This window comes from Lolium perenne, chromosome 2 (genome assembly GCF_019359855.2).
Source record: "Lolium perenne isolate Kyuss_39 chromosome 2, Kyuss_2.0, whole genome shotgun sequence".
NCBI lineage: Eukaryota > Viridiplantae > Streptophyta > Magnoliopsida > Poales > Poaceae > Lolium > Lolium perenne.
The window spans coordinates 83,969,052-83,987,932 of NC_067245.2; the positions used below are offsets into that span (position 1 = coordinate 83,969,052).

General features: G+C 46.7%; 2 protein-coding genes and 1 long non-coding RNA gene across 3 annotated transcripts in view; 2 read left to right on the plus strand and 1 right to left on the minus strand.

Moving 5' to 3' along the window:
* LOC127333120 (cyclin-D6-1) overlaps positions 1-18,881 on the plus strand; it is a 201,035-nt gene that overhangs the window by 165,735 nt on the left and 16,419 nt on the right. The window lies entirely within an intron of this gene.
* On the plus strand, positions 3,734-5,008 carry LOC127328692 (uncharacterized). Its single transcript, XM_051355271.1, has one exon. The coding sequence runs from the start codon at positions 3,734-3,736 to the stop codon at positions 5,006-5,008; it is 1,275 nt and encodes a 424-aa protein (XP_051211231.1).
* On the minus strand, positions 11,587-12,505 carry LOC127330099 (uncharacterized). Its single transcript, XR_007869120.2, has 2 exons — positions 12,167-12,505; positions 11,587-12,064 (listed from the first exon to the last, which is right to left on the minus strand). It is a non-coding gene; the product is annotated as an uncharacterized lncRNA (long non-coding RNA).

Below are 18,881 nucleotides of genomic sequence, written 5' to 3' on the forward strand. Positions count from 1 at the left end.
CCGAGTACTAACATAGCATGCACACCGTCAACATCAGCTATGAAATGGGGAATAGATTGCATCAATACTATCATAGTAATAGTTAACTTCATAATCTACAAGAGATCACAATCATAACCTACACCAAGTACTTCATGATGCACACACTGTCAACATTACATCATGGAGGAGGAATAGACTACTTTAATAACATCACCAGAGTAACACATAGATGATATTCAACTAGATCACAAAGAGAGAGATGAACCACATAGCTACGGTAGAGCCCTCAGCCTCGGGGGAGAACTACTCCCTCCTCATCATAGGAGACAGCGATGGCGATGAAGATGGCGGTGATGTCGATGGAGATGACTCCGGGGGCAATTCCTCGTCCCGACAGGGTGCCGGAACAGAGACTTCTGTCCCCCGAATTGGAGTTTCGCGATGGCGGCGGCTCTGGAAGGTTTTCTGGTGTTTCGTTAATCCGTGTCGAAGATTTAGATCACGAGGCATCTTATAGGCGAAGAGGCGGAGTCGGAGGGGACACGGGGGTCCCACACACTAGGGGGGTGCCCCCCTGGGCCGCGCCGCCACCACGTGTGGGGCCCCCAGGGCTCCCCTCTGGTCCCTCTCTGGCTCTTTGGAAGCTTCCGGGAAAAATAAGGTTCTGGGCGTTGATTTCGTCCGATTCCGAGAATATTTCCTTCGTAGGATTTCTGAAACCAAAAACAGCAGAAAACAGCAACTAACCCTTCGGCATCTCGTCAATAGGTTAGTTCCGGAAAACGCATCGAAACGATATAAAGTGTGAACAAAACATGTAGGTATTGTCATAAAACAAGCATGAAACATCAGAAATTATAGATACGTTTGGGACGTATCAATGACATGTGGGACCCATGAGCCAGCATCATAAATGGCTCGATCGGAGAACGTGAACCAAAGGGCGCGATCGGAAAAGAAAAACAACGCTAAAGACGCTGCCATCTAGCCCTACAGTTCGGGGGAATGCGGATTTGCGTTGCCTTGGCCGACGCGCCCAAGAATTCATCATGCACCACGTCTCGGGCCACCATGCACGTCGTTTTTCCTGATATTGTGGTGCTAGATGGCCTCAAAAACGAGAAAAAGGGTTTCCCATGTACCACGGAAAGAGCAAAAATCATTGAGGTTGGTGGATCAACAACCATTATCGGACCTCAAATTCGTCGCCTATGGCAATCTTTTTTTTAGTGCGAGGTCTTCTTCGCGAGCATTGAGGAGGGACTCGCGTTGAATGAAGTCTTCTTCGAGTTTCTTTAGATCCTTAACAAACATGGTGATGGGAGAGGGGGGCTAGAGGGGTTGGTGTTTTAGGATTTTGAAGGAGGATGATCGGTTGGAGCTGTGATACATGAAAGTAACAAAAGGCGCGGGCTGCATAATCGCTCGCCTTGACCTGGTGTTGTATTTATACTGACAAGAGTAAATGTGCACCGCGAGTACAAAGAGTCAACTAAACGTGATCGACTAGGACTCAATCCCATGGTATGTGCTCCAAGAGAGGCCTCGGCCCAATCCTTCTCCAACACTTACAATTATATGTTGGGGTATCCTTCTTCAAATTACAATCACTGAAATTAGCAAAAGAGATAACAAAAAGATGCAGGAATGAAGCGAATCTAATTTAGGCACTAAAAAAAGAAGCTCGCTTGATTCCATCTACTTTGTTGCAGAGAGCGGCACCGAACCTTCCCCAAACCAACAAAACCAACTTGCACCTACACCGCCATCTATGGGGACCGATACTGGACCAACAAACTAAGAAGAAGTCGAGAGTCAAAAGGAAGGGGGCTTTGCGTGGCACCTACAAGGATGAGAACGACACCCAAAGGCATACTCGTAGGTGGCACTAACCTATAAATCTTTCACCAATGCCCCCAACCAGTAACTCTATCGATCTCATTCGCGAACCACCATGAAACACCGACTAATGGCACGAGGAAGAAAACACCAACAACACCTGTAGCTTACCACCTACCCACAGTAGACTTCGGGGCGGCCACCGAGACTAGAAGATTCACCGAATTAGAGTAGTCAGACAAACATTTAAGCCGAGCGACCAAGAAGATACCACTTGAGACTCCAAAATCAATACAGTTGCAAACCTCAAGAGGGTGGCCATATCGATGGAAGTAAGCTACCAGATCGATAGACAAACAGATGGAGGAGATGGAAGGCATTGCCCGACGCTTGAAAACTAGGCCTAGACCCTGACCAAAAAGCCCGCCGGGATGCATGCCAAACCTCTTTCGTATTTAACACATTTGCACTACCCAGGCCTGACTGGGCCATCGGGCCAACATTTTCAGTCCAAGGCATGAGAATTTTGGGCCGGGCTGGCCATGCTCAGGTATAGCGTCATTGGAGGCACGACCGCCCACTGCTGGAACCATGATGGATGCACCCATCACCATCCACAGACCTAAAGATCCCGGTGACAAATTCAGTAGTAGGCGGGAAGCATTTTGCAAGAGTTGCCATGGTGGTGCCAAGTGGTGCGAATGGGAGCCACACAATAACGCCTGGTGGGTGGTCTTTGAGGAGGCACAAGTTTACCCATGTGGTGGTCCAGAAGTGATAAGGTGCGGGGCCATCCCTAGGCAATGCTATTCATTGCTGTCCAACTCAGTGGTTATCGGTGCTTACACATGTAATGCATGCAGATAAAGATGAGGTTACGTGGAAAAGAGTATAAAGCGGAGGAGATGGATAGAAATAAACCCCCTCGATATTTTATATAGAGTAGGAAAACAACAAGAGGGAAATGTATCACATGTTGGACCCCACAAAAAGTCCAATCTTCTTTTGCAACCTCGCGCTAGCCTGGAAAAACATGTCATGCCAAAAAGGCAAGCGCATACATGCCGTAAGAATAGCAACGAGTTACTCAAAAAATCATTCCGTGTATATGAACAATTGGATAGTATGTGAGTGGCACTCATTAGGAAGTGATTACTATCACGTCATGGGAGGTGCCACCGCTCACGGCCTGCGGCGACAGTAATAGGTGGGAAGAATTTCACAAGGGTTGTCATGGTGGTTTCAAGTGGTGCGAACGGGAGCCGCACAATAACGCCTGGTGGGCTCTCTCCGATGAGGTACGATTTTCCCATGTGGTGGTCTAGTGGTGTTTACGTGTGGGGTAATCCCTAGGCAATGCTACTCATTTCGTCCATCTAAGTGGCTATTAGTGTCTCCGCATGTAATACATGAAGATAAAAAAATGAGGATTAGGTGGAAAAGAATATAAAAGTGGCGTAGATGGGTAGAGATACCTCCTCTATATTTTTTTTATGGAGCGAGAGCATGACTAGAGGAGAAGCGTAAGAAGTATCACATGGTGAGCCCCACAAAACGTGGCATCTTCTTCGAAAATACGTGTCATGCCAAAAATGCAAACGCATACACACCGTAAATGTAGTGACGGTTAGTCCAAAAATCATTACGTATATATGACACAATTGGACACTATGAGAGTGGCACCCACTCGAAAGTGCTTAATAAGTGAGTGTCAATTGTTTTTAATTGTATAAAAATATTTATCTATTATGACAAGTCTACCATCTTCCCTGTTCCTTCTAGAAGATAAATTGATGGCTATTAAAGAGAGAAAAAGCTCACACGAGAACACACATCTTCTTCTCCATCCTCATTTATTACCTCTTCCCCCACCAAGCCTCCGCATCTAGCCCTCCCTTCTATTTCCGCTCCCATGGCTGACTCTGCACTTCGTCCAAGGAAGGACCTCCCTTCCGACCTCCTCACCGAGATCGCCTGCCGCTTACCGTGCCTCATCGACCGCCTCGGCATGTCGAGGACATGCCGCGATTGGTGGTTGGCGGTCAAACGGTCGTCGCCCCCGCGTCAACTCCCATGGCTCCTCCTCCCGGACCCCACCACTTCCCCTGTGAACACGGGGAGGGTATCCTTTTACTGTGTGCTCGGCAAGGGCAACGGAGACACCCACAACCTCCGCATCGGGGAAGACACTGGCAATGCACGCTTCTTCGGCTCCTATGATGGTGGTTGGATCTTGCTCGCCCATGGGCAAACCGACCGCCACATGCTCCTCAACCTCCATACCGACCGGCGGTTATTCCTCCCTGACCACGTCTATTATGTGTCACCTGAGGAAGGTACTGTATTGACTCCCTTGTCCACAACCATCCTAGTCGCCACCTTCTCTTCCCCGCCGGGTCAGAACACACAGTGCTTCGGCGCTGCCATCATCGACTCAACGTGGGGGGTGTGTCGCCCGCAACTTGCCTTCTGGAGCATGGAGGTGTCCGGTGTTCGTCGTCCCGTGGCCATGGGTTTCATGAAGAGTTTATGTGAACCGTGGTCCCGACCTGAGGATGTCATATATCACAGAGGAGCTTTCCATTTCCTAACTGATGCAGAGCATGTTGTCGTGTATGACATATTCGAGCTCCAAGAAGTTGAAGAAGGTAGGAGTATATGTTTGAGGATTGATGCACACCACTGCGAGTATTTGATGCACGGGGGACCTCGCGGCTCCACATCAGTCAGGGCTCGCTACCTCGTGGAGTCCCGCGGGGAACTGCTGATGGTCGTGAGATACGCGGGAAATTCTCCTGCATGGTTCCCGCACACAGGGGGATTCCAGGTGTACCAGGCAACGCAGCTCCCCACCGGCGCCAGCCAGGTTCAGCTCGTCTGGACCGAGCTGCATTCGCTGGATGGAAGGATGTTGTTCGTGGCGCGGGGGTGCTCCAGGTCCTACGAGGTGGCTGATTTCCCCGGCTCTGCCTTTGGAGAAGGCATCTACTTCTTGGATGACCGGAAATCGAACGGCATAGACATGGTGTCCCTCGCAGCGCATGCGGCGCCCCGGCGCTGGTACACCTGCAGTGACAACGGGAGGTGTCGGTTGGTGGTGGGGGAGCCGCGTCTTCAAGTCTTCCGCCGCTGGTTCACGAACAAGGAACACTCTGACTACTCGCCGCCGATTTGGTGTATCCCTTGAGGTCCGTCAGGTGCAGGTTTCAGTTATGGTGCTCCGGTTATTTCATTTTACTAGTTCATTATGGATCGTGGTGTTGAGTGCTACATTTGAGTAGTAATCTATTGTTTCACTATTGGACCTTTCAAGACTTGCAGTTTTAGATTGTTGTATGATTCCGGCACTTGATTTCTGGCACATGGAAGCTTATTAGATTTCCAGATTTAGTTGAGAATAGGCTGAATGTCTGAATGCACACCCCTGAGTTATTAGGTGAACCGAGTAACATCCTCATCTTTTTATCACCGGATAAAAATAGCAAGTGTGGTGCTATGTGTTTATAGAGTAACAACTTTCCTATGTTAATGGTCAGAATTTTTTGATGATTATATATTATCACATCTTTGCCTAAATTGTCAGACTGTGTAAGGTAACTCTTTCGTAAAAAGGATATTGTGCGTTAATTAGCTAGTCTCTCCAAAGCCTGATTGTTGAGGAAGATCTTGTTCGGAGTCCTCAACTCGATGATCATAGCATTAGAGTCACTCTCCTTGATCGGAATCTTGATTCATCAGTCAAGTACATACATGGAAGGATTTTGGTGTTTGGTTTTGATATTCGCCTGGACAATCAACCACGCGCGATGTATCTGGCAAGCAATCTACTCTACACGCAACAATATTCAGCATTGAGTAATAAGACATTAAGACCATTCCAGTCTGGTATCGTCAGATTGAACTTCTTCGCCACAGTTTCAAATGTTGAGAACACAACACCATGGTCTTCCTGTTCAAATAACCCAGCTGCAGACTGCATACTGAATAGAAAGGACTAGATGGACCCAGCGCGCTTTGCCGCGCCATCCTCCGATACCATCGTTCAATTTTGTGGCAGGGTTATTCTTTTATGTAACATCTTATACATAACGGTGTCCATAATGTCTTTGAATGACCTCAGATTGTAGTATTAAAAAGGAGAGATGTGTGGTACAATGCCTATAGGTTGCAAGTAGTCCATGATGTGAGAAATACCTCCAACCTACGGCTGCTTGGCCAGAACTATTTTTAATAGGAATAACTTCAAAGTATTGTAAATGATAGCTACAAAAGGCAAAAGGAAGTACCTTCAATGAAAACAAGAAAAAAATAGTACACGATGAGCATAGAGCCACCGAAATGAGGGAGGCATCGGATCGTAGAGCAAGAGGTAATTGCAGCTCACAAAGAGGCTCTTCCAGCTTTCCGCGGGATAGATAAAAATGATCCAAAGGTACTGTAAAAGGGATGTCAGATAGTATCTTTCTTTTCATCCCTACTATATTTAGAATCTGGTTATCTTCCAATTATAAGACAATTGAACTCATTTCCTCACCTAAGGCACATGCTTTCTGGTTGATTGGTTGCAATCCCGCCATTCTAAAACCAGCAAAATTTACAACCGTACATTGAAGGATTCATCTTTCAAGATTCTCCTTCGTAATTAGATCACATAAAACAATGCCCCTGGTGTACCTAGTCATTGCAAAAATTTCAATCGCAGCTAACCTTCCTTGCTCCTTAGGTTTTGAAACTCAACTCTAGCTGCATAGATACACTATCAATGGAATACATAGATTATCTTTCGCATCATAATTCATAACACATTGATAATTGGATGGTAAATTCTACTTTTATATAATGTATACTATACATAATAGCACGATTGTTTTATACTATACAACAAAATAGAAAGAAGCTATGTGTGCTACTATAATAAAGAGTGTACCCGTTTGAATATACTATACACAAAACCGAAGAAGTATAAGCTCTTCAGAACCGTTTTGTGGTTCTTGCTCACTTGTCCTGAACCCATGCGTGGCTGCAGAGGCTAGAAATATTATGCAACATCTATTAAGTATAAAAATATGAATAGAATAATAGAAAATACACATGAATAACTTATATGACATTGTCGTTTCATACGGATAATAGTTTTGTTAATTGTGCATATGGAAAAACAGGACTACTGCTAGACTTATGTCCTAATTAGGGGAAGCGAAACTGTATCTTCGTTTCGATCCTGCATTTGTGATCTTTGAGGTCCAGACGATTCTAGCTTAACTGGATAGAGTTTAATGTGAACATGCTAATACATTGGTATATTCCATATAACTTTGTTCGAAGACAGAGTCAATTCGACTCTATGCATATCCCGGGGAAAACACCTAGCCTTGGAAGACGTCTGAGTTTTTTTCTTACTGATATGAGAAAAAAGAAGGGTACAGTGTTCCAACATAGAAAATTGTATCCATGTCCAGCACATCATATATTCTCAGATTGCATGGATAATACTGCATTTGTTTAAACATGACATCGACATAGATTTGGCTGAATCCATATTTAAACCAAGTTGCATGTTCAACCATCGTTAAAAAAATTTCATTTACATTACTTGTTGAGCTGAGATTATGCACTATATATATAAGAGTAAGTGCAAACTAATCTAATTTACACACCACACACAGTCTGGCCAATCGTTGACAAAGAAGAAAATAAAGAGAAGAACATCTATGAATCATTAGAAGAAAGAAATGCAACTTTTTCAGCAAAGAAACATCTAGGAAACATCGGATCGTATGGCTGACTGGATGGACGAAAGAAAAAAGAGCTTGCTATGGAAAATGAGAACCATGTAAGTATTACTCTAGTGATAGAGTAAATTTAACCTAAGGTACCCACTTCCTCTAAAGGTTTTCATAAGGCAACGTTTCTATGTTCTGTAGATGTTTGTTGAAAGTCTTGTGAGTTTGCTTTACCACACCAACCGCTGGCAATTTTCAGAACCTAGTAAACAGTAACAAACATAACTATAGATTTTATGTGAAAAAATGTAGAATATAATTGTAGCAAACAATCATGGGAATATCTCTGAAATTATATTTTATTAAAAGCATGTAGCAGAGTTTGGTTAACTATGGCGATCAGACACTACGAATTGAATTTCAACAATGAAGTTGCAGGTCAAATAGACGAAAAGACAGGTTTGGAAAAGTCGAAAATTGAGGGGAAGGTCATGTGCATGTATCTTGAAACGGATCTTTGTCCATGGCACTCTAGAATACGAAAAATCCTTTTGTATGCTTCGTTAATTTGTTCTTTTTGGTATAAGAGAATATATATCAAACAATATTATACAGTATGTAGCCAAGTGAACACGGAAGCAGTGCATAGAACTAAAACTGGGCTTGTAAATGAAATTTAGGAAAGCACATTACTCTACCTGTGCAACAACACATGGATTAAAGAGGGGGAGTGTGGCTTGTACATTAATTTATGAGAGAAAACATATTAGACAATAATGCAAGAGCGTACTGAGCAGAAAAGAAGCTCGGATTGGTGTACTGACCAGAAGACATTATTTCCACACGTCTTGATTATTTCTCGAACATTACTATCCCATATTGTATACAGAAGTTAAGTTTTCGTAGCTCAGGTACACGAGTAGGGTAGAGTAAGGCAACAACTTTCTGGTAACATCATTCCTGAACATTTTTGTGAAATATCATAAAGAGATTCTAGTATTTTCACTGCAGCACCTTGTAAGCATTGTTCGAAATGATAAAACATCGACACAATTTGGATCAACTAAATTTAATCGCCTCTAAAAAGCTCTGAGTCTAGTTGCATGTACTGAATGTTGGCTTTGAAGGCTTCTGTCTTACTCCCTTCAACGGATGTAAAAAAACAAATCTAAATTTACAACCATGAAACAGAATCAACTTTGATTATACTATTTTCATGTTTTTCACTTTTCAGTACCACTGTCTGGCTGACATGTATGCACTAAGTATATATAATTTGAAGAGTATATGCTAGACGTAATTTGGAACACCTATGAGAACACACGCAAAAAGAACTGCTTTTAGTGTCTCCTAATGGCTCACCTAAATAATCGGATTTAACTTCAAAGGTTTCAATTTAACTAACTGATAGAAACACAACGAAAGAACCACATTGCCTTGTGAGCATACTGACAAATCCGCGCCGCCGGTGCTGCTCCATCGACAATGTCTGTGGTGCAAGTCCGATCCACCTTGCTTGCCTCCTAGATCTCCTCTGTCACCCAATTCCTCTGAGTTGTCCTCCTGGTTCCCTTGGCCCATAGGTCGCCTTCTCACAAGCATGCTTGCTGCTGTGCCTGAACTGTTATCCCGCAAAAATCACGACCGCCTGGTCCTTCTCCCTCGGCTTGGATATACATCCACCAAGACATGGGCACAGCAGCATGGGATGGAGCCAGGATTATAGTATTAAGTGGGTGAAGAAAATAACAATCACATCTGATGTCTTGTATTAGTAGAAAAATTGTGCAGATAAAAGATCACATCATATGAACTCTCACTCTACCATTTACGACAAAAAAAGGGCAATATTGTTTAGCAATACAAAAGAAAAGCCTAATTTCCAAATTTTGCTCTATGACTATAAAACTCATCGAGCCATTTGATAATCTCAGTGCAGGTGACCTTGATAGAAAAAAATTCCTGTCTAACAATTATTATTTAATAAGTCATCTCTCTATGAATGGAAGATGCACGTAAATAATTTAATCAATTGCCATAGAAACAAATGGAAAGTGAAATTATGAATTGATCCAACTCTCTTCCCCTTTCTCTTCACATAGCATATGTGGACAAACAGAAATGTCCTGATAGATTTTTGATGCTGATAGTTTCTACAGTTTCACTTATATGGTTTTATAGATGTACAAATTAATTTCATGTTGGGAATGAACTAACGACTAATACTATGAAAAATCAGAAATTAGGAGCGAGTAAAAATACCCTTCCTCCTTGACTTGTCATCGCCGATCATACTGACCTTTGTGGCTGGCCTGCTGTCGTGCAACTGTGGTATGCACATCGCAGGTCATCCACCCCTTTTCACAATCTCACCTTATTGTGAGACCGATTGAGAATTGGAAAATAAACTACCCTTGTCCGCATAGCCGGCAAGCACAAGCAGAAACCAAACGCCGAAGCAAGTGCTTGTGCTGCCTGCTGATATTCAGGTCGTTGTTTCTCTGTACATTTGCCTTCCATTGCTGGGTTTGTCTGCTACAGGCACACAGCTGCAAGCGCCCATTTCTTTTGGCGGCTTCTCGGAGAAGCTGGCCTCCTCTCAGCTTCCTGGGGAAGCCGGTTCTAAAATTTTCCGAGGCTTCTAGAATAGCTAAGGCTAAACTAATTTGGAAGCCTCGCAAAATTTTGTCATCAGCTTCCCCAGGAAGCTGGGGGGAGGGCAGCTTCTCGGAGAAGCCGCCAAAAGAACTGGGCCTAGCGTTGACATGGTTCCCACACCTCCAGCCCAGCCGTCGTCGGCGCCTCGGCAGCCTGTCTGCCTCGCCGCCGACTTAGCCTAATTCCGGTCCATGGCTTCGTCTCCGCGCCGCCTTTCCCTATCCTGGATTCCTCCCAATCCCCACTTGCCCGGCTCCTCTCTGTCCATCTCTACCTTGGCGATGTTTTCCCTGCCATTTCCCATCTACCCACCCAACCCATGGCCCCCATGGCCGCCGGCATGGCGGCACCCTCCGTGCTAATCCCCACACCAGGGATCTCGGGATTAGCGCTAGGTTACTTACGACCCTTCCTGGATGGTAGGGAAAAGCCGAAAAGGTGGATCTGGAAGTTGGACACGGGATCAGGCGGTTGCTAGATAACTCGACTTTGCTACTTCAACGACGTCATCCAGTGAACCGCCTAAAAAGAGCAAACGACGTTGTGAGAAGATCAGGTGTCGCTACCAGATTGGAGAACACATGGAGCAACCACAGACTTGCGGAACCCTGGGAGCTTAGAGCTCTTAGAAGACTAGATGGACCCAGCGCGCTCTGCCGTGCCGTCCTCCGATACTAACATTTAATTGTGTGGCGTGGTTGTTTGTTTGTCAGCATGTATTCCATCCGTTCGAAAATAAGTGATCCAATTTATCTAGATACGAATGTATGAAGATGCATTTCAGTGTGGCATTTACTTGTGGCTAAGCCACTAACATCAATCATTTGAACACCAAAACATTCGAGAACTGGTGTTATTTTTTACCACCCTCAATAATCTTTCAAATCTCTAGCGGACAGAACATGTCCATCGACCTTCCAGCCTAGGAGCCATTTTCAAAGAACCTTTATTGTTGTATTTTGCCCAAGGGCTTATAATGTATCAACACATTTTAAATCACATGCAAGAGGCAGTTTCTCTATTCAATGAGAGAATAGCATCATGTCATTTTGCCTTTAAAAGAGAAGGTAATTAGTACAAGGAGCAGCGTTTTGGAACCTGGTCCAGATGATCCTTTTATCTGGACTGTTGAATCGTGTTTAGGGATGTGTGCCAGAAGCTTTTCGTACACACATACGGCGTGCAGAAAATCGAGCGACGGAGAGCAATACATGAGCATTGATGGCGGTGTACGATTGGGCAGACGGCGTGTCACATATTGGTCGCCTCTTTAACGGAGGGCTTGTTTGACCAGTGAAACGCCGTAAATGCAAGTAGACGAATTGACCATTTCAATAGGGAAAAACAAGTACAGTGTAGCAGGGAGGAAGCGCAAAAAATCACATTAGGTTGAATAAAGGACACCTCGAGATTTCATGTTGATTACACGCGTAAGTACACATACCCTTGATTACAAACACTGATACACATATAGGCAACTAGGCATAGGTTCAGAACACCACAATTACATTAACTTGCTAAATGGGTTCCAGGCTGACTACACGAAAAGCTTGGCCTAGCGGCCTTCCTCACACACGCTGTGGCTAGATCTGGCTTACATAAGCACCTAATTAATTTCCTACCTAATACGGTTGTGAGCGGAATATCAGTTGCCGGTTGCCAACAAAGAGTTGGAGCAGAACAATGGACATCACGAGGGTTGCAAGTCTGTTGGTGACGCTCACGAGTAGATTAAGCCTTGCAGATCTTTGAGCATTTGGAGGAGCTGCTGCTGGGGGTGCAGCATGCTGAACGGGGGCCACATTCGCACCGATGAGCTTTGCATGTCCCTCTCTCCACTCGAAGAACATGTACTGTCCGCTCTGCAGAAACAGAGGGCACCCAAATCAAGATTCAGTTCGACCAAAAGGGGAATAGAAAAAACACAAAATAAGAAATGAATCGATGGGAGTGTAGACTCGCACTGTAAAAATCAACACTTGTAGCATCTAGTGCCGGGACGGGTTCCTTTGCGAGAAATGGCTGTTGAGACTTGAGAGCCGGTTGCCGCATAATGGGCATGGGATGAGCGGCAGAGGGTGATTGCCATTGGCATCGGGGCCTCCATTACCCCCCGAGCCTTCGTTGCCCGTGGGAGCTCTGTATCCTCCGGTTGCACCAGACTGCGATGAAGCAGAGCAGGCCATGGATCTTGATCTTGGTTGGGGGTTTGAGAAAGATTGCTGAGGGGTTGGGGGAAGACTGGGGGCGGCAGGGTATGTGTCTAGATAAAGGGGTTCCGCTCCAGGACGCGTGGATGTGGCGTGTCGCATTTGGGATGCGACATCGGTCCAGGTGTTACTCCACCACGGTCCAGTTCGTCGGGCCACAGCTTGGACCGAGTGTGGCACAACGTCTAGATGGGCTTTAAATGAGGTCGATACGTGGGCCAGGAACTGTTCGATAATAGCCATACGCTATAGAATACTGCATACAATACCCTCTGACGCTCAGATCCCAAGAAAATTGAATGGTACAGATATAGGGATCATCTGGACCCGAGTTTCGTTTTGAATTTCCGATTAGTACAACTAAAACAAATATGAAGCACTGGATTTATTTCAGTTTACACTCATTTACATATTGCAATAATTGTTTTCCCATGTGAGAAAGAAATATTGGGAAACAGATAGAATGAAAGAGGCAAACAATTTCAGAATAAGAAGGTAGTAGGAATAGATTTCCATGTGAATTAATCCGCATCAAGTTCGTGATGAAACTATCCCACCAACTTTCTTGTTCATGATCTAGGTCTAGATAAAAGGGAAAGTTCTACAACAAAGAAGAACCAATAGTTCAAGACTAATTGTATTCTGAAAATTATAGTGATGAAAAAAGGAGGAGACTGCACTATTATGTACCTCAAATGTGTACAATATGATATCACCAAAAGAATATGCAAAAGAAAGAGCACATGACAAACAGGAAAAGGACTGGAACTGGGCATGCTAATCTACATCCCAGCTACCCAGCAAATGTATCCAGTCTTTACCACTCAAAGTAATAGAAAATTTAGTAAGCATAATCAACATTGCGCTCCTCCATGCTGTCACTTTCCACTATTGCCTTATGAGCTCCTATATAGCCACCCTACATAATATTTACACTACAATCCATCCCAGTTGATTTATTTGACTTTGAGAAATTACCTTAAAGAGAAACAGAAGAACCTCTTTTGACATGTGGTTGCTGTTGACTGCCAAAACCCACCGGCGAGCAGCGACGGTCAACACGGTAGAGCCGGGAACAACCTAGAGCTGCGGCTGGCTGAGGTCCCTCCGAGCGACGGCCCGCAAAGCCTTCTGGTCACACGTCCGATGCTGATTGCAAGGGCGTGCCACCTGACCTATACCTGGTCAGGAAGGTGATGGAGATGCCTCGCTTAGTTTCCTGCATGGCATGCACGTAAACATTAAATACGAGCCTCAATCGGCTCTCAGGTTATCCTGTGAATCGGCTCAAGGAGCCGATCCACCCATGATTCGTACGGGGTGCACGAATATATGGTGGTCCTGCTTGATCAAGATAAAGCCAATGAGATCTACGACGATTTAGGGTTTTCACCGCATAATCGGATCATCCTACTCCAGGTTGGGCCTCGCGGCCACGCACGGTGATCGTAAGCCGATCCTAAACAAGGCCTAAAAACCAACACGAAGTTGATCCCCGGAACATCCTGTTTAGGACTAGCGAACGACACCCTACGTGCCGCTGGATCCTCCCCCCCTTTGTAAGGCCTAACTATTCCAGATATTAAACTAATCCTTGTAGAACAAGGAGCAATCGTAACGGATCAGATCTACTAAATGATGATCAAGCGGGGTGCCGCCCCCACACCTAAGATAGGTGTGAGGGCGGCTAGATATGCAAGGGTTGCACTACGCTAGCATGTTACGCGAAGAACTATGCTAACCCTAACACATCTATGATAACTACGTTGCTCGCCATCAACAAGGCTTCAGTACGAGCAACGCATGAACAACGTGGAGCTTGTGCTGCCTAGATCGCAAGATGCGATCTGGGCAGCATGTCGCTTACCGGATAGAAACCCTCGAGACGAAGGAGTTGGCGATGCGCCGAGATTGATTTGTTTGGGTGAACGTTGGTTGTTGTTTATTCCATAAACCCTAGATACATATTTATAGTCCAAGGGACTTTCTAATTCAGGTGTGCACCTAACCGTGCACGGGTAAAACTCTATTTTCTAATCTAAGATGCGATCCACTATAATTACAGATACAAGGGCAAACTAGCCCAAACTCAGCATAACAGGCCGATTCACGTAATTCTACCATGTATATTCTTCAAATCCATCTTGATCGCGGCCCACCTCTGACTCGGTCAAATCTGGTGATAACACATGCCCCCCTGGTTTTGGCAATGATAATTCCAAAACCACTCTGTTTTTCCTCCGAAGGGTCATGTCGTGGCAGAGCAGAGCTGTTACAGTATCCGTTATCATTATGCCCTGTCTTCTCAGCTTCTCTGCAAAATTCGATAGCTCTGGCGTCATCTCCTCGTAAACTGCAATGGTATTAAACTTCCACCAGGCTTCTCATTATTTAACTGTGCCGATTGATTAGCTCTCTTTATCCCCTTCCTCTGTTCCAGCCATCGGCACCCAAAAAACCCTCTTCTCCTGTAGCAATGTCTTCCTCTTCCTCTTCCCTCTCAGGCCTCTCCCTCCAATCCTCGCCGAAGAAGAAGAACGAGGACAACCTTCACTCCGAGGTGAACCCCCTCTCCTCCGACAGTGAGAAGAAAGAAGGAGAAGTAGCGAAGGCCAAGGCCTCCCCCTCCGCCAAGCTCCCGCCAAAGAAGCGCTCCCGTATGTGGGCGGACAGCGAGGACGAAGATGACGACGAAGAAGGAGAAGAGGAGGAGGAAGATGAATCTTCCTCTTCCGCTGGGTACCCGCCGACCAAGCGCTTCCGCTCCTGGGCGGACAGCGAGAATGATGATGATGACGAGGAGGACGAGGCTCCGGCCAAGGGCTGGGGCAGCAGCGACGAGGAGCTTCCTGGGAGCAGCGCCGATGACATCGACGGCAGTGATGACGAGGATAGCGACAACTAGTAGAATAGGACTAGTAGTAGCAGTGCACTAGGCACCAGATCCCTCTTTTGAGAGCCATCGGCTCTTTCTTGTAAAGCCGCTCCTTTGAATTAATGAAATTGTTCTTTCAATTCATCCTTCAATTACTCCAATTTCATTCCTTCCGCCTGTCATGCCAAGACCGATAGTAACGCATCGGATTTCTTTTCTTTTGGACGCCCGTGAAGCCGGACTCACATGCCGATTAGCCCGTCGGTCAAGCACTTCTCAATTTCAGACTGCGATTTGATATCTGACCATAATTTTTCGCAATCCCTTAGCCGATGACTACTCATCGGCTATTTTGGGAATCCAGTCCCTTTCCTTCTCTTGCAGCGACAGGACGGTCCAAAACCTGTAAAAGCCGACGGCCTCCTTTCCCGATTCCTCTCCATAGCTACAGTAGTCTTCTTCTGCAACACCTTACTACTTCAGAGAGGATCATAATGCAGGGCCAGTCGATGTGACTCCAATCGGCTCCCAAATCAGAGCATCTACCAAGTTAACTGCCCCCCGAGCCTTAATCAAGGCGAGAATATAGGCGAGGATGCATAGGTCGCTGATCAGCTTTCTTTTACTGAACGTCGATATTGATGTAAACCTTGAGCACATAGCCAGCAGGTCTTGGTCTTGTGTAACTGTACTAGAGTCGATGGCTGCGCATCGGCTTCGCTGCTGCGCATCGGCTTCGCTTCTTGCGCAATTTTTTTTTTATTTGGCCGATTTTTCTTAATCGGCCCCCAATGTTTCACTGCACGCATGGTTTATCTGCACATGTTCATCCGACTGTATGCCCCCCGAGCCGAATCTGCCAAATGACTGCAGATATCGGCTTCTATGGTTAGCCAGGGCACTGCACTTGCACGTCGGCTCCGTAAGGATTCGTGCTGACTTTCATCTGCCGACGTGGCCGCCGCCCCGTGGATCGATGCTGAACACAAGCAGAACACGTGGTGAAGATAATTTTGGCCGATTGCTGGAATCGGCCTCCATATCCATTGGAGCGCTGACTGAAGGTTCTGTAATGCTCCTTCATAATTTATGGGGCCGATCACAAGGATCAGCCTCGCCCTGTTTGCTCATTGGTTTAATCTTGCTACTCGGTCAGGCTGGTGGATAAAACCAGCCCAACCTCTGACTTGATGCGCCTGCTGTCGTCCACCTTGAGTGCATCGTAGAATCGTGGAGCACTAAGCTCCGTCGGAAGGATGAGCACCATGTTCGTGCCAGCCGATGTTTCATCATCGGCTTTCTTTTGCTTGGGACGCCACTCCATTTTCCGTGGACGACCCTCTTCATCCAGGGTCCGCTGAACTTTTGCAGCCAGATCAGGTCGTGCCTTCCTTAAAGTATGCAGGTATAACCTTTCGGCTTCCTCCAGGCCGCGCAATCGCTGAACCCTGCGCTTTTGGGAACGGCTGAGTCCATCAGGGCACCACCTTGGACGGTGGTACCTGTCTTCTTCTTCTTCTTCTTCTTGTCCCTCGTCTTCGGAATCCTCGAGATCTGCCCAACGAGGGGACTCAGCGCGTTTGCTCTGTGGTGGGAGAGGCCCTAAGCGCTCGAATACAGACACGTTGGTTGCCTCCTTCTTCTTCTGGTTGCATTCTGGGCAATTGCCGATTGTGGGCAATCGGCTCATTCCTGAATCCCAGCAGTGTCTGAAGAAGGGGCAGTCCCAGTGCCTAGCGTTGTCATCTTGCTCCCTTGATTTTTTCGTGGCACGGCGCTCGTGCTCCTCCTCATCGCGATCGTGCCGACGATGTCTTCTGGCTTCTCTAGCCAGACGATCTCCTTCATCATCATAGCTGGACCGTCGGCGTTGGTCATACTGACTTACATACTTGTTGAGGAGGTGATCAGAGAGGGGTCGCTGATATCTTATGTTCTTCACTTCTCCCTCTGTGACGTAGCGCTTGCCATCATGACGGAGCCGATCGCGTGGAGCGGCCTCCTCGGTATCCTTGCTACGAGAGCAGCTGCCCTCGTCTCCATCTTTGCCAGAGTGGTTCCCAGGTCCTACCATGTTGATGCTGAACGAGGACCCTGGCTGGCAACCTTCAGGGTAAGTGCACTCCACCATGTTAACGGCGGGAAAGGGCTGGGTGTCGACCTTCATGGCGTACTGGTTGAAAATTAGACGCCTTTTTTCAATCGCCGCTTGGATGTGCTGACGCCATACCCTGCAGTCGTTGGTGGCATGGGAGAGCGAGTTGTGCCATTTGCAGTATGGCTTTCCGTTCAGCTCTTGCACCGTGGGGAATTTGAGACCTTCAGGAATCGTCAACTGTTTCTCCTTGAGCAGGAGGTCGAAGATTTGCTCAGTCTTGGTCACGTCAAAATCAAATCCCCTGGGTGGGCCTGGTGGCTTTACCCATTTGCAGGACACGGGGTTCCTCCCGAGTCCATTCAGCCACCGCTACCTCTTGATCTCCGCAGAACTTCATCTTCTCTGCATCGACCAGGACTACCGCACGCTTGAACTTGTCTTGGTACAGGTCCGGTGGCGCTGTTCATATGCTTGTAGTTTCTGAACCATGTGCGCCAGTGAGGGATAATCTGCTTGGGAGGCCATGTCCTTGAGCTGTGTTGCAAGGCCTGCTACTGCCAACTCGACTGCTTCCTTTTCAGTTATACGAACCGAATAACATCGGTTCCTAAGATTCCTGAAGCGCTGGATGTATTCTGTCACAGTTTCTCCGCGCTTCTGACGTAGTTGTGCTAGATCGGCAATGCCAGACTCGGAAGCCTCTGAATGGTACTGCATATGGAACTGCTCTTCCAACTGCTTCCAAGTCCGGATGGAGTCTGGTGGCAAAGAGGTATACCATCCGAAAGCCGATCCCGTGAGGGACTGTGAGAAGAGCCTCACGCGTAGTTGATCCGAAACTGAAGCCGGTCCTAGTTGCGCCAAATATCGGCCGACGTGCTCGATGGAGCTGGAACCATCTGATCCACTGAATTTGGAGAAATCAGGGAGCCGATATTTAGGTGGCAGCGGGATCATCTCGTAGTCGTCGGGGTACGGCTTGGAATAGCCGATTGCCCTCCTTTTCGGCACCATGCCGAACTGGTCTCTCAGTATGGTACTGATCTGATCCGCTGTGCTGGCTGCAGGAGTTGAACTCTGAAGATTCGCCGGGGTGGCATACTTAGCCAGCCATGTTTGCTTTTCCAGCTCTGAGCCAACTGTAGGAGCTGAGCTCTGGAGGTTCGTCGGGGTGGCGTACTTAGCTAGCCACGTCTGCTTCTCAAGCTCTGTCGCTGACGTTCCTCCTGTTTTCCCAGAAGTCTCTGATGTTGTGGCCTGGTTTGTGAGTGCCCAGTTGCCACAATCTGGCACATACGTGCACGCGTACCCGTGAGGGATCTCCTTAGGCGCCTCGGGCAAGAACTGGTAGTCACTAGGGTCACCACCAATCTTGTAGACGACGGATGCCGGTGTAGCCGGCACTTCTGGTGCTGCCAACGCATATGGCAGGGGTGGACGGGACTGGAGTGGCAACTCTCCTTGATGCGTCCCGAGAGCTGGTCCTGACGGCGAGT

What these genes read in the sequence shown, in the direction of transcription:
- LOC127328692 (XM_051355271.1), top strand. Translation starts at nt 3,734, where the DNA reads ATGGCTGACTCTGCACTTCGTCCAAGGAAGGACCTCCCTTCCGACCTC.